This window comes from Vipera berus (assembly GCF_964194415.1).
Source record: "Vipera berus genome assembly, chromosome: 1".
NCBI classification, from domain to species: domain Eukaryota; kingdom Metazoa; phylum Chordata; class Lepidosauria; order Squamata; family Viperidae; genus Vipera; species Vipera berus.
In genome coordinates this window covers 326,752,532-326,767,173 of record NC_138202.1, presented here as the reverse complement: position 1 = coordinate 326,767,173, position 14,642 = coordinate 326,752,532, and the positions used below count along the sequence as shown (strand labels likewise).

Sequence of the window (14,642 nt, the reverse complement as noted above, 5' to 3'; positions counted from 1 at the left end):
CTGTTCTCCCCATTCCCATATAAATGGCAGTAGAACTGGATTAACACTATATGGTAGTAAGAGTACAACATTATTTTGGCTCCTGTGTATTTCTGACTGGGAACAAAAGGGAAGGTTAATTTGCTACTAGTCTCAGATGAATGTGTATGTGTATATGATGCTAACTTCTCCCTCATGCTTCTCTACAACACGTAGCAAGATCCCACTGAAAAACATTTTACTAGATGATGTGTCATTAATTCTAATATATAATATACCTCCTTTTCTGTTTAGAGCTGCCTCTTCTAAATTGCAAGTTTATGGATAGTGATACCTAGAGGACACCTTTTGTGTTGAACACCTGCTTGTGATCTGAATAATGTTTAGGAAATTTCAAACTATGCATTATTTCCCATCCAAAGGAATGTTGGAAAGAAAGGAAAAAAGGCTCTATCTGTTATCAGGATAACTGTCTAGCAGTTGAACAAGAACAGAACCAGATTTGGTGCAAGGGAGAACTTGGCAAAAACAGGTCAACTTTGAAAAGAAGATGGATCTGGTCAAAGTTGCAAGGAAAGCCCAAATTTCACCTAAGTCATGGGAGAGGGAAGTGGGGAGCAGCTCATATGTTGGCACCTGCTCTTAAGTCCTGCCTGGTCACATGACCAGAGGTGGAATGACACACTACATTCTTCCATATGCTACTTTCAATAATCAGAGATGCACATGAAAGAAGAACACCCATACCTGCTCATGCAACACATTACCTTGTTGTACATAAGAAAATATAAATGGCTTCTATGGCTGCCACTTCCACTACTAGAACACCCTACCCAATTTATGTCTGATGCTGGTTTCCTAGTACATGGTACCTAGCTTTACTAAGAAAAAGATACCTAGATTTGACTTGTGTCTCTTTTCCTTCAGCTAGAATCTCCCACAGGATGGACAGTTTTGACTTGAACAGGTATATCTTATATATCATAAAAATAAAGAAAAAAGCCTGGTCTCCCCAGAAAGCTTTGGAAGAGCTGTCATGGCTGATGTCACCATGTATCTAATAAGTATCTAGAAGCCCTCCCTCCCAGTACGCCAGCTGAGAAAGTAACCTGCAATAGACACAGCTGGAACGGCACATCTCTCCCCCACTTGTTTTTTTTCTCCCTAACCTTCCTTAATGAAGAATATTTAGGCGATTATGACCACTTTGTAAAGTTGCAGCTGATTTAATAAGGGCATTACTTCTACACAGACATGTTTCTTATCGTCATCACTACCGCTTTTTTTTAAAAAAATGTTTTAGGGGAAACTTCCAAGAATAACGCGTTTATCGTGCACTCGTTTTTGTGAATTGAAATCGTGCTAGTTTTGGGTGAGTATCGGCTGGACCTGGCGTGTGCCATTCAAAATGCTCGACAATTCGCACTCTTTGAGATAGAATGGGGGGAAAAAAGGCACGCTCGTCTTGCGTTGTTCTGGATATTTTATAGGCACGTTCGCCAGCAAATGGTACTTTTCAGCAGCATCTGCTACTACCTCTTTACACCTGCTACAATTTCAAAGCAGGTTCCCCGAAAGGAAAGAAAGGGGGAAGGGACTGAGCCAGCTGCTTTTATCGGAGAGAGAAGGGTACCGCACACCGATTGCGGCGTTGTTTCTGTGCAGCGCAGGGCTCTAACGCGCTCTTCCAGGCCAGGCGCTTGCGGGAGTGTGCCGTTGGCGTGCGTCCCGCTCTTGCAAACCGCTCACCCGCTCGCTCAGGGGCGAGACGCCAGAGGGGTTTCGGTGTCGCTGAGGACGCGGAAAAGGCCCCCGGAGCAACGCGAGGAAACCTCTCGGAGGGGAGACTCCTCTGAGCCAGCCGTCGTCCCTGAACGGCGCCTTGCAAAAAGAAGCGCGACGTCATTTCAGCAGGCGCGCGCGGCGAGGCGAGGCTTGCCGGGCTTGCAGCGCCGGCCCCCCGCTCCCTCCTTTTCCTCAGGCCCAAATGCAGGAGGGAGACGGCGGAGGAGGTCGAACCGCTCCCTCCCGCCGACGATGACTTCACCCTCCGCCGGCCGCAGCCCCGACTGCAACTGCCTTCTGCCCCTGGTGCGGACGGACGCGCGAGGCGCGGGGCCCCGGCTGCCTCCACGGAGCCCGCGCTTGGTAAGGACAGGCCGGTCAGCCGATGGACGGAGGGTCGGTCGGTGGGTGGACGGAAAGCGGAGCGCCTGGGTCGCCCTAGCCCAGGGGTAGGCAACCTCGGCTCTTTTATGACTCATGGACTTCAACTCCCAGAATTCCTGAGCCAGCTTGGCTGGCTCAGGAATTCTGGGAGTTGAAGTCCATGAGTCATAAAAGAGCCGAGGTTGCCTACCCCTGCCCTAGCCTGGACGGTGAAGAAGGCCGCGTCGCGCACCTGAGCCCGCTCGGCTAAGCTCGAGCTCGACAGGTCCAGCCGTATTCGAAAATCGCCCGCCCTTCTGGTTAGGCCCCGCGCTTTTCTTATGAGCCCTAGGGAAGAGGAAAAGGAAGGACATAAGGAAGAAGGACAAGAAAGAAGGTTATTGCCTTCTTTCTCAAAACTCTCAAAAGGCCGGAAAGGTACTTCTGAGAATTTTGACCCGACTGAATCCCATTTAAATCAGGGCAGCTGTATAGTGTACTTATAAAGCATAGATATTTTTTTTTAAAAAAAAAAGCAATAGAGGAGAATTATGATGTTATCTAGTCAGAGAATTAAATGTTGGCAAACAAACAAGCTCAGGAAGGACCAAGGACTCCTCAGAAAAAGAAAACAAGACTAGTAGGGGATAAATAAACGAATGAGCTGAGCTGCTTTATGTGGTCTTTTTTGCCATGTTATTTTTAAAAATTAAATGATCACTCCTTTCGGTCAGGCTGAGGATGGGAATGACTGAGATAAAATGCCAGGTCTGGGACTGAAATGATGGCCTTCAAACAAGCCAAGATGATGGCCATGATTTTCGGTCAAATACATTCATTTCTCTGCCCAGAGACAATTTTTCCAGTTCCCACGATCATGCTTGGTTCCTTACATCCTAGTCCAGGAAACATCCTGGCCCCATATGTATGCTTTAGCCCTTTCAGTCCCAGCCCTGTCATTCCAGTCTCACACCTTCCTTCTGTTCCTACCACCAACATGTCAGTTATCAGTTTGGAAGCTGCTGTTCCAGTCCTTGGTCTGCGATTTCAATTACAGTCTTGGTCTGGGCTTGTATCCAATGGTCTGTCTTTAGAGTATTATGGAGAAAGAAGCACCCTCACCAATCTCATTTCATTGCAAGTCTAAAATGGAACGTTCTTGTACTTCATTTTAGAACAATGTATATTTATATATAAAGTCTAGGAAGATCTTAGCACCACTCTTATTTGGTGTGCCAGTTATACCTTTTACAAGTTTGGGAGGGTCCTTCAGAGAATTACTCATGACCTAGTCACCTTGTGCAACAGGTTCTACATGGGACTGCCCTTGAAGACCACCCAGAAGCTTCAACTGGTCCAGAATGTTGCACATGAACAGTAATGGGCATGCCCCGGTATATGCCCATGTAACACCTTTATTCCACAGGCTTCACTGGTTGTTGGTTTGCTTCTGGATGCAATTCAGGGTGCTGGTTGTTACCTATATAGCCCTACATGACATACGGCCTGTTACTTTAACTTCTGTCTCCTATAATATCTTCGTTGCCAATTGTATACTGCAGGGTTGGCGCATTCAGGGTTCCTTCAATTTGGCAGAGTGTGAAACCTCTCACTTGCCATCTTTATCTTTTATTGATTTTATTGCAATTGCTTTAACTATTATGAACCATAGAGTCAGTGAGAGTCATTATTATTGCTATTATTATATTATTAGAGTGAATGCTGGTTGTAAATAAACGACAGTAAATTATTTCTTGTTGAATTCATTATTTCTGAATTTTTTGCTGATAGGAGAAGCTCACATGGGATTTCTGCCTCAAGTGCCAAAATGCCATGCACATGGATTTTGAGTGCTGTTTGTTCCCTGCCTCTCTTTGTATCCAGGTCATTGGTCTTCCAGTATGGCCACAGTTCATTCATTCATTCATTCATTATTTATTTATTTATTTATTTATTTATTTATTTATTTATTTATTTTTATATGCCACCCTATCTCCCGAAGGACTCAGGGCGGCTAACAACAGTAAAATACAAGTAAAAATACAAATATTAAAAATTAAACTATATAGCCCCAACTACAACCCATAAAACCTTAAAACCATATTAAAAACCCCTTATCATTTCCAAACTAATGCATGAGAGATATGTTGGACTTTTTCATCTTTTCTGATACTGTATTCTTAAATTTAAATGAGTTGTCACAAAATCTCCATGTGGTTTGAGGGAGGCAACACTCTTCTAACCATAAATTATCTAAAGTTGTCAGAAATTGAACCCAGATCTTCTATATCCTTTAATGCAATAATACAAATAATTCTTTGCCCCTGAAAAAAGAATTGGGAGGCACCGTTTCTGTGATAGTATAAATGGGCAGTGAGGGATTCTTTTTACCACATGACTCTAGCTTCAAGTAATATTATTTGAGTGGGAAAACAGCATATACTAAATCCAGTGTCATTAATGTGTGCATAGGTGTGCTTGCAGTAGGATATGAGACCTAATCCATTTTCTGTAAAGTTACCAAATGTCAAACTCTTCTATATATTTAAGGGCTAACTTGAAATAGTGGAATTGTCAGACTTATTTCAGCCCAGCTATTGATATTTATTTATTATTATTTATTTATTTATTAGTTTTTATAAACCGCCCTTCTCCCGAGGGACTCGGGGCGGTGTACAGAGGAAGGAAGGTATACAGATGAACAATAAAAATAATAAAAACAATAGTGAAAACAAACTGGGACCCCAATTAACGCTATCATGCCAGGCCGGACTGCTGGAACAGGAAAGTTTTTAAGTCGCGTCGGAAGGTACACTCTTTAAGACAAACTAAGAATTCTTTTAATGTTTATTAACTAATTTTTGGTATTGGGGGCTTGTATTTGTACCCATAGGTCTCACCAAGTATGCACCTCAAACGACCAATGCCAGGTTCACAATTTTGAAGTGCCAGAACAGCAGCAGGTTACTTTCTGTGATGATGAACCAGACGGAGTGGGCCGAAACAAAGTGGACAGATTGCTCAAATTCCTCAACACAACTGCCTTCACCATCTTGGGGAAGCAATGACTCCTTTTCTTTCCAAGGGGATCTCCAGGAGATAATCCACACAGCCACTTTAGTTACATGTACCTTCTTGCTGGCTGTCATTTTCTGCTTAGGTTCTTATGGCAACCTTATTGTTTTTTTGTCCTTCTTTGACCCAGCTTTCCGGAAGTTCAGGACCAACTTTGATTTTATGATCCTCAATCTATCCTTCTGTGACCTTTTCATCTGTGGAGTGACTGCCCCCATGTTCACCTTTGCTCTCTTTTTGGATTCTGCAGCTGGTATCCCTGATGCTTTTTGCTTTACCTTCCACCTTACCAGCTCTGGGTTTATCATCATGTCCCTCAAGACAGTGGCTGTTATTGCCCTTCACCGATTAAGCATGGTTTTAGGGAAGCAACCCAATCGAACTGCCTCCTTCCCTTGCACTCTATTGCTTACCCTGCTCCTCTGGGCCACAAGCTTTACCCTGGCCACTCTAGCCACCATGAGGACCCATAAATCTCATCTTTGCCTTCCTATTTCCAGCTTGATTAGTGGTGAGGGAAAGATCATCCCTTATTTGTATGTTATTGATTTCATCTGCTGTGTGACCTTAGTTTCAGTCTCTTATATCATGATAGCCCAAGCATTGAGGAAGAATGCCCAAGTGAGAAAATGTCCCCCCATCATCACAGTTGATGCCTCCAGGCCTCAACCTTTTGCTGGAACACTTGCTACTGGTTGTGCTGAAGGGGTACGGTGCACTGTGCCAGCTCTGTATAGAAACCAAAACTATAACAAGCTGCAACATATCCAAACACATGCATACATGAAGAACTTTGGCCAGCTGTCTGCATCTGCAGCCAGCAGATTTCAGTTGGTGTCCATGATTAACTTGTCCACGGCCAAGGACTCTAAAGCTGTGGTGACTTGCATTATTATTGTTCTTTCTGTTTTAATTTGCTGCCTTCCGTTGGGCATATCTTTGATACAGGATGTTTTGTCCAGGAACAATGGCATTGTGCTTTATCAATTTGAACTATGTGGATTTACGCTCTTTTTTTTAAAGTCTGGATTGAATCCTTTTATATATTCCCGTAACAGTGCTGGCTTAAGAAGGAGGGTCCTTTGGTTTATACAATACTTGGCCTTTGTTTTTTTCTGTTGTAAACAGAAAACACGGCTTCAAGCTGTGGGCAAAGGAGGTCTGGAGGCCAACAGAAATAAATCATCTCATCATGAGACCAACTCAGCTTATATGCTATCTCCAAAGCCTCCGAAAAAGTTTGTGGACCAAGCGTGTGGCCCTAGTCGCTCTAAAGAAAGTGTGCTGAGTCCTAAGGCTTCTGTTGGCCATCATCATTATGGAGGAGGGCAGAGTAGTTCCACCCCCATGAATACCCGCATTGAACCTTATTATAGTATTTATAACAGCTGCCCTTCTCAGGAAGTGAGCACTCCCAACAGTTTGCAACCAACAAATTCTCCATTCAGATATGCCAACTCCTACATTGCTATGCATTATCACCCAACAAATGACTTAGTGCGGGATTATGACAGTACTTCTGCTAAGCAGATACCAGTGCCCTCGGCGTAGCTGGTGGGAGCCGGCAGTGTCCAATGTTCTACCACAATGGTGGCAATCATATCTTGGCAAGTTGTGCCATGAGTCATCCATATGATGTACCATTATTGCATGTGCATGAATGTTCAGTCCCTCCACACATTAAGTTGATTTTACTTTAGTCAGGCAGCAGCTGGGCTAGGAAAGATAGGACTGCAAGCTTCATGCCTTAGCCAGGCTTCTATGTTCTCCTGTATGCGTCTTGCAAATTGCTATTCTATATTCCACCATTTCATTAGTGGTGTTTCTCCTTTTTAAAGAGTTCTCTGTGTGTACAGTATTATAACCCCAGAAGATTTCTTCTGGACTCCAGCAAAGATCAATCTTTTTAAAAAATGTCTGCTACCACAAATCACCACTGTTTTGTGTTTTATAACTGAATTGCTTTCTTGTTTATATGGTGAGTGCTTGAAAATGTGTTTTACAAAGTTGCTTTTTAAAACATTTCTATCAGAGTTATGTCTATTATTGATTTACCATGGAACATTTTTTGCAGATGACAGTTATGTACAAAGATAAAAATAAGTTATAAAATCTAGTGTCCAGTTCAGAAGTGTGGGATTTCTTTTGTGGTTCCCTCTCATTCTATTGACATTTGCTCAGCTGATCACTTTTGACTCAAAAGCACAAACTGAATCTGCAGCCCTTCAGTCTTAGGTCTTTTCCTACTACAATAAGACATTTAAGACTAAGGTAACTAAGACACTTCTTGCAATAACTTTTTTTCCTGTTCTGTCCTTATGATGTTGCCTTCATCTCATCTCATCTCCAACTACCTTCTTAGCAGTTGTTCCAGTATTAGTTTACTATTTTTCCTTTAAGCAGGCAAAACCATGGCAGTTTTGCTATGAGTGCAATCTGATGTGCTTCATTTGATTGGTGTCAAAGTCAGGTGAATGCTAATGGGTTGGGATCAACCCCAGACTGAGTGGCCAGTTTAGGCTAATGCTGGCACTCTTTCAGTTCTTGGGCATTCACTTACAGAGACAATCTGCTTTAGTTATCAGCTTAAAATCTCGAGTAGCTACAAAGCAACTAGACTGAAGGGAGTTGTAATGGGCTGAACTGGCAAGTGAGCAAGAAAAATGTCTACAGTTTCATTTCAATCAAACTTCCTGTGACTTTCAGCTTTTCAGTATGGATTTAGCCCTTTTGTAACAGCATTAAACCCGTGCCCAAAGAAAACTTCACCTAGTAGCCAGGTTGGTATTGGTCATGAGTTAAATATTATTCCAGAAGATCACACTAGTCCAAAACATTTGTGCAAAAACAAAGCAAGGCTTTAGGTAAAGGTAAAGGTTCCCCCACACATGTGTGCTAGTCGTTTCCGACTCTAGGGGCCGGTGCTCATCTCCGTTTCAAAGCCAAAGAGCCAGCGCTTGTCCGAGGACGTCTCCGTGGTCATGTGGCCGGCATGACTGGACGCCAAAGGCGCACGGAGCGCTGTTACCTTCCCACCGTAGCGGTCCCTATTTTTCTACTTGCATTTTTACGTGCTTTTGAACTGCTAGGTTGGCAGAAGCTGGGACGAGTAACAGGCGCTCACTCTGTTACGCGGCACTCGGGATTCAACCCGCCAAACTGCCGACCTTCTGCTCGACAAGCTCAGCGTCCTAACCCACTGAGCCACCGCGTCCCTAAGCAAGGCTTTAGAGATGCCTAAACCAGTGGGTTTCATCTGTTAAAACTTGTCTTCTCCCCATCCCATGTTAGAAGTGTGTGATCGATGTTTTGGCTGGTGATATTATGTCATCAAATCTGTCCGGAGTGTGCCTTTTACAATATAAATAAAGATGATTTGTCAGTGTCATGCCTATGTCAGGATAAAGATAACTAATAAGAGCAGTAAATTTTATGGCACTATAGTTTTCTAGCATCCCAAAGACTGATGGGAAGCAAGGACTCAGCCATGAGGAAGAGCACTTAGGCGGTAGCAGTTATCTTGGCCAATTCTGTGATTGAGATGCAGATTGTATCTAGAACCTTTCCTGTATAAAGTATATTCACTGAGCTAGAGCTCTTTTTTTCTTGGAAGTTTGAGATCTATCACACAAAATAGTTTTAGTAATTTTTGCAACCTTTTTTGCCCCATTTTGCTAAATCAAAATTGTAGGTTGGAAGCATGTTCTTTCCCATAATGTATGCCCTATGCATTTAAAATGTGCATGTGTGCATGTTTGATTTACAGGGCAAGAAAGATGATAGCCTTGAGCCATTCCACTAATATTTAGTTGCACATATACTGGGACCATGTTCCATATGCTAGAATTTTGAATTTCAAACTCACCCTTAGGATTATGTGCAAATTTTTCACAATCTGCATTTACAATGCATCTAAAATAATTAAATATCCAAATTGTTCCAGAGTTACAAAGAGATAGTATTAGATGATTTTGGATATTCCAGTTAAGAACAAGTATACTGTATAGGGAAGTTTTTACCTTAGCTTCATGTCTGACATCTTACATTTTTATATAGAATTTTTATAGGGAAAAAATATATCAGTTAATCCTATTTCCAACAATACGACTACACTGAGAAACAGGAATAATAGTCTGAGCTGTTATCCCAAAATCCTGTGTCTGCCCCTGAATTGATCATTTTTTCCCCATTGAATTTGTCTTCTAGGAATAGGCTCAAGAAAAATAGTTCTTTTTCAAAAATTAATGGAATCTGAAGAATATTTGATTTGAATAATATGAATGGATTTGAATTTGAATAAATCACACAAAATGTGGGAAGCTTCTATAAGAGGTATTTCAATATAGGAGGAATTGGTACTCATTTGGGGATTATAAATTTAACAACGAGAGGCTACACTATTTTTTTTTTTCATGACATTAATCATACTCCAAAAAACAATCTTCTGGGCCTCAACACTGTCAGTCAAAGAAATAGAAATTCTCCCAATATATGGAGATCACAACTCAATTTTAATGACACGAGTTTCAGTCATTTCTTCATTTTAGATAGAAAAATGAATGAAAAGTCTCCATGGCACAGTTATACAAAAATGTAAACAAGAACTGAAATTCTTTTAATACAAATAGGACACCAGGGATCTCCCACATTACTGTGTGGGATACAAGTAAAGCATATACAAAGCACTTTCTAATTAAATTAGCTGCAAAATGAAAAAAACACAACAAATGAAAAATACAGTTAAAAGCCAAAATAAGAAAATTTGAAGCATGAAACTAACTCAAGATACAATTGATTAAAGAATTGCAAGACACTAAACCGCAATTAAGTCTATTAGTAAGAAGAAAATAAAATTTACCAAACAAAAACTGAGTAAACAAACCGTGAAAAGTATTAGCTTATCAACTTGTAAAAAAAGGAACACAATATCAGCAATAAAGGGTCCGAATTACTATATTCAAGATAGAATTAGAATATAGTAGAATAGAACAGAATAGAATAGAAAGGTTTCTATAAATACTTCTATTCAAAAACTAAATTGATAAAGCTCTTATGAATAAATATATTGAAAAGTTGGTTATCAAAGAATGTAATAGAAAAGAATATATTTAGCTGAAGTTGAATCAGTGGAATCCTTGGTACTCTGTGTTTAGATGTTTGCTTGTTGTCATTTCATTATCTGACTAGATAATATTCTTTAAGATAGTCATTTTTTTAAATGTCCTCTGACTGCTGATTAATGTTTATGGTTCCATTCTGCTAGCTTTTTGCCTGTCTGTCCTATATAGTGGCTTTCACTGTGTGTTGTAGTTTGCTCCTGTTTTTATTTCTTGAGCTATTGGGTCTTTTGGTTTACTGAAAAAGATTTGGAGGGCTTTTTAGTTGGTTCATGTGCTGCGCTGATACTGTGTAACTGTAACAGCCTGTTGATTTTTTTGAGATGTTTTTGATGTATGGAAGTGTTATTCTTAAAGGAGATTGTGCTGTGGTAGGTTGAGTGTTCTTGTAGTTTTCCACAAAGTTTTGTGGATATCGATTATGTTGGAAGATATTTATAAGTGGTTTGTTTTCTTTTTATGAAGTTCTGGGTTGCTGCAGTATGTTTGTACTTATATAATGAACAGTTTCCTAGGAAATACCCTGGTTTTAAGAGGTCACTTTTCTAGAATAGTAACTTAAAACATGACTTTGGTTCCTTATTCTAATAATTGTGTCTTTCAGCTGATGGCAATTCAAGAAGTATTTGATTTTTTTAATACTCCAAATATTCCAATACTTCATCAGCATTGCTTCTCATTCAGTTGAATCTGTCTGCTTCCTAATGCAGCTTTTCCTCTGTGTTCTTAGTACTGGCTCATTCATAGTTTTCAACACAGTAGTCAACTGGTGCCAGAAAAGCTTTTGTTTATGTTCCTCAGGACTCCATTTCAAATAGGTTTTTCTTTTTAATAGTTTTCTAAGCTTGCTGAATTTCTTTGGAATGCTGTTGGCTGGCAGATCTTCCAATACAACCATAATGAGGGAATCTTGGTTTTCAGCGAGAACCCGGTGTTCAGCAAAATACAGCTCATACTGGCACCAACAGCTGTGGACAAAGCTGGGTGATAGCACAAAAAGAACTTTATGGCTATTCTCGATACAGTAAAAAATGTTTCCAAGAACTGGATGCCCTGGCATGAAATCCCTTTCATGATAACATACTTTAAATCCACTTGCTTCCACTTTTTTTAATAGAATTTCTTTAGTCCAAGAAGCATCATTTTCACTGTATGAAATGAAAGCATCATATATTTTGTGTTCTGGTCTCTTCTCATATTGTTTCCTTTTAGCCTTGCACCAATACCAACCCATCTTTAAATACCATGGAACATCAAAATGCCAGCATAATACAGAAATGACGGACATAATCAAAATGACCATAACAACTGTAATTCCAATTTGAAGACCAAGAGAACAATACAACATTGTTAGATGACTGTTTTGCAACAAAAGACCTCGCTTTTTCTGTGGAAAACCACAGAAAAGTCTTTCTTGGCCATTTATTTGCATTTGTGGATTAGCAAGGTATGTGTTTGCAAACCAGTATAATTCACAGTTACAGAAAAAATGTTCCCCTTGAATGGTTAAAATTTTCAAGTTGGTCAAGTGGAGGAACATGTCTTTCATAAGAATGGCAATGGCATTATTGCTAATATCCAACTCAACCAAGGATTTAGGGAAAGACCCAGGTTGCAGAAAAAATATTTTATTTTCTGACAAATTCAGATATTTCAGTTCAGGCAGAAATGTCCCCATGTGACCCAGCAGATTTGTAATTAAATTATGGCTTACATCTAGATTATTTAGGGTAAGGTACGAAGTGTTCACATTCAGTTGTTTTAAAAGATTTCTAGAAAGATTGAGTAATTTTAAACTTTGCTCTGCCCCATGGAAAGGGAAATTACGTATCTTATTTTTACTAACATCACATTCCTCTAATGAGTCTGGGAGATATGGTGACATTTTTTTTATTTTATTATTTTGAATTTTATACACAGTTAAATTTGGGAAAAGATTAGGGCTAGCTATTCCTTGTAAGTTACAGTTACTTAAATCAAAATGACGCAAAGATTTTGGTAAGTAGTGGAAATTGTGTACGGGTTTATTGCTAAGGTCAAGAAAAATATATGGGTTTTTTGTGTTTTGAAACCCTGCCAAAAGTTCTTCAGTGAAACAGCGTAACATTATTTGATGAATTGTGGATTGTGGAAGATTTGTATATGAAATGCTTCCATTAAAGAAATGCTTTTGATTTCTCATTTTAAGTACAGGATTAAAATTAGATATAAGTGCTTTAGCGTTGTATATAAATTGATTCCCCTGAAGAAATACCTCTTCTATTTGAGAAAGTATTTCAATGAATTCTTTTGGTATTTGGTTAATTTGTGTGAAAGATAAATCAATGCTCTTGAGACCTCTTGGTAGAATGAGGTTTTTCACAGTTTTAAGGGGATTGTGACTGAGATTTAAAAACAGAAGATTGTTGTGCTCCACATGATAGCTCTCTTTTGCAGATTTGGTATTTATAAATATTTTGTTATAACTCACATCAATTAAATACACACTCTTCATTTCAAGGAATAATGGAATTAGGGTTGCAATATCTGTCTCAAGGTTGTTGAGACTTGCATTAAACTTTTTAATTTGGTCTAGTGTAGTTTTGCAGAAAATGGGATCCATTTTTCCCCTCAATTCATTCTCAGTTAGTTTTCTGTTTGATAGATCAAATGTGCCATTTGCTGGGATTCCACAGCTTGCACTAATTTGTAATGTTGAGGATGAAAATCTTGTTCCCTTTTTGTTGTATTGTTCATCACCAAGAAGATTCCACTTTGATACTGAATTGAGATTTAAAAGGCTTTCAGCTTCTTGTTGCTTCTCTGCTGGCTTAGGAGACAGTGTCATGCTCCTTAGAGATGAGTCAGTCAATGAATCATTTATTATTCCATCAGTTTGCGAGAATTTATGAGATGACCTATACTGTGGTTGGCTATTAGATAAAACAATTGTTGGATCAACTTGGAAACTATAATTGTGTCGCATATTTAAAATGTTAAGTATATTGAAGCCTGCTCTCTTTTTTGTAGTCTTTGTCCTTACATTATGTAAAAAGCTGAGGCCTCTCCTTGGAATATGAGATTCAGGGAATGAAGAAGGACTTGACGAGGATTTGGACAGAAGACTCTTATTGTCTGAATGCTGAAATTGCTCATCTCCACTACAAAAGAGAATGATGAGATAAAAATGCAAGGTTTTGATGAAGAATCCCATCCTAAAGACAAAATAAAAACAGCAAATGTAACATAAATTCAGTTTTACAACTTCACAAATCAGAAACTTTTTAGTTGACAAAATTATATTCATATTTATCCCATGTTTTCAATATTTTCAGCCTTAGCTTTTTTAACAGAGATAACATTTTAACCATTCTTTAACTTTCATTTGAAAGAGCCATGGTGGCACAATGGTTAGAATGCAGTATTGCAGGCTAATTCTGCTGGTGAGTTCAGTTGTCACCGGCTCAAGGTTTGACTCAGCCTTCCATCCTTCTGAAGTTGGTAAAATGTAAAAAGTAAAAAGACTTGGTAAACCCCTTAGAGAGGACTGTAAAGCATCATGAAGCAATATATAAGTTTAAGTGCTATTGCTAAGTGCTATTTAAGTGCTTTTCTATTCCTTGCGTTCCTACTTTACATAGTTCTTTCAGAAGGAGTCCAATATGTTGGTGGGCTATGAGTCTCAATTCAGTTTGTTGTTTATAGCTTCATATGTAGAAAATGAATTATGCTTTGGCGCCATTAAAGCACCCCTTTGCTTTCTATGATCAGTGAATGGTGAAATCAGGTTTTATATGTGATCGATAAGAGCTATGAACACAATTCATATGAACACAATTCATATTTACAGAGGAAAATGTTTTAAAATAACAGTTTTCTAAATATTGTAGGAAGGAACAGTGGTTCTAAGAATTTATTGGGTGATTATAGATTATCCGTTTGAGTTAAAAAAAAATCTTGAATGACAGTTTGCTATCACCATTTACCTTCTCATATTAATTAGAATTGCAGTAAAAATGATTGATATGTTGCAAGTTACAGTTCTCTTCAGCAATTTGGAGACGTGAGGTCTGTACAAATAGTTCGTATGACATATTTTTCCATTCAAGAAAATGCCCAATTACTTTTACAAATCATGCAGTAAATAAGTCAACATGAGAACTCAGAAAGTGGATGAATTTGAGGATAGGACTCAGGGCGGTTTACAGGGCAAATTAAAACAGTGCAATGTACAAATTAAAATAAAATTAAATTAATAGCCCCAAAAGAGTTTTAAATTTAAATTTTAAAACCTTAAAACCCCTCAGTCCAGGCCGGCTAACTCAAATAGCCAGGTTTTTAGGT

General features: G+C 39.2%; 2 protein-coding genes across 2 annotated transcripts; one reads left to right on the top strand and one right to left on the bottom strand.

Annotated features, from left to right (window-relative positions):
* The first annotated feature begins 1,701 nt into the window (after positions 1-1,701).
* On the top strand, positions 1,702-7,320 carry GPR75 (G protein-coupled receptor 75). The gene is made up of 2 exons (XM_081314042.1): positions 1,702-2,127; positions 5,021-7,320. Exon 2 carries the CDS (start codon positions 5,104-5,106, stop codon positions 6,751-6,753), a length of 1,650 nt encoding a protein of 549 aa, XP_081170168.1. The 5' UTR covers positions 1,702-2,127; positions 5,021-5,103; the 3' UTR covers positions 6,754-7,320.
* Positions 7,321-10,995: 3,675 nt separating this feature from the next.
* LOC308660150 (toll-like receptor 2) lies at positions 10,996-13,146 on the bottom strand (the record flags this gene model as incomplete). Its single annotated transcript, XM_081314367.1, has 1 exon — positions 10,996-13,146. The coding sequence occupies one exon, from the start codon at positions 13,144-13,146 to the stop codon at positions 10,996-10,998; it is 2,151 nt and encodes a 716-aa protein (XP_081170493.1).
* Positions 13,147-14,642: the final 1,496 nt, after the last annotated feature.

Bases quoted from the DNA above. Each gene is read 5' to 3' on its own strand.
- GPR75 (XM_081314042.1), top strand. From the start codon at position 5,104: ATGATGAACCAGACGGAGTGGGCCGAAACAAAGTGGACAGATTGCTCA.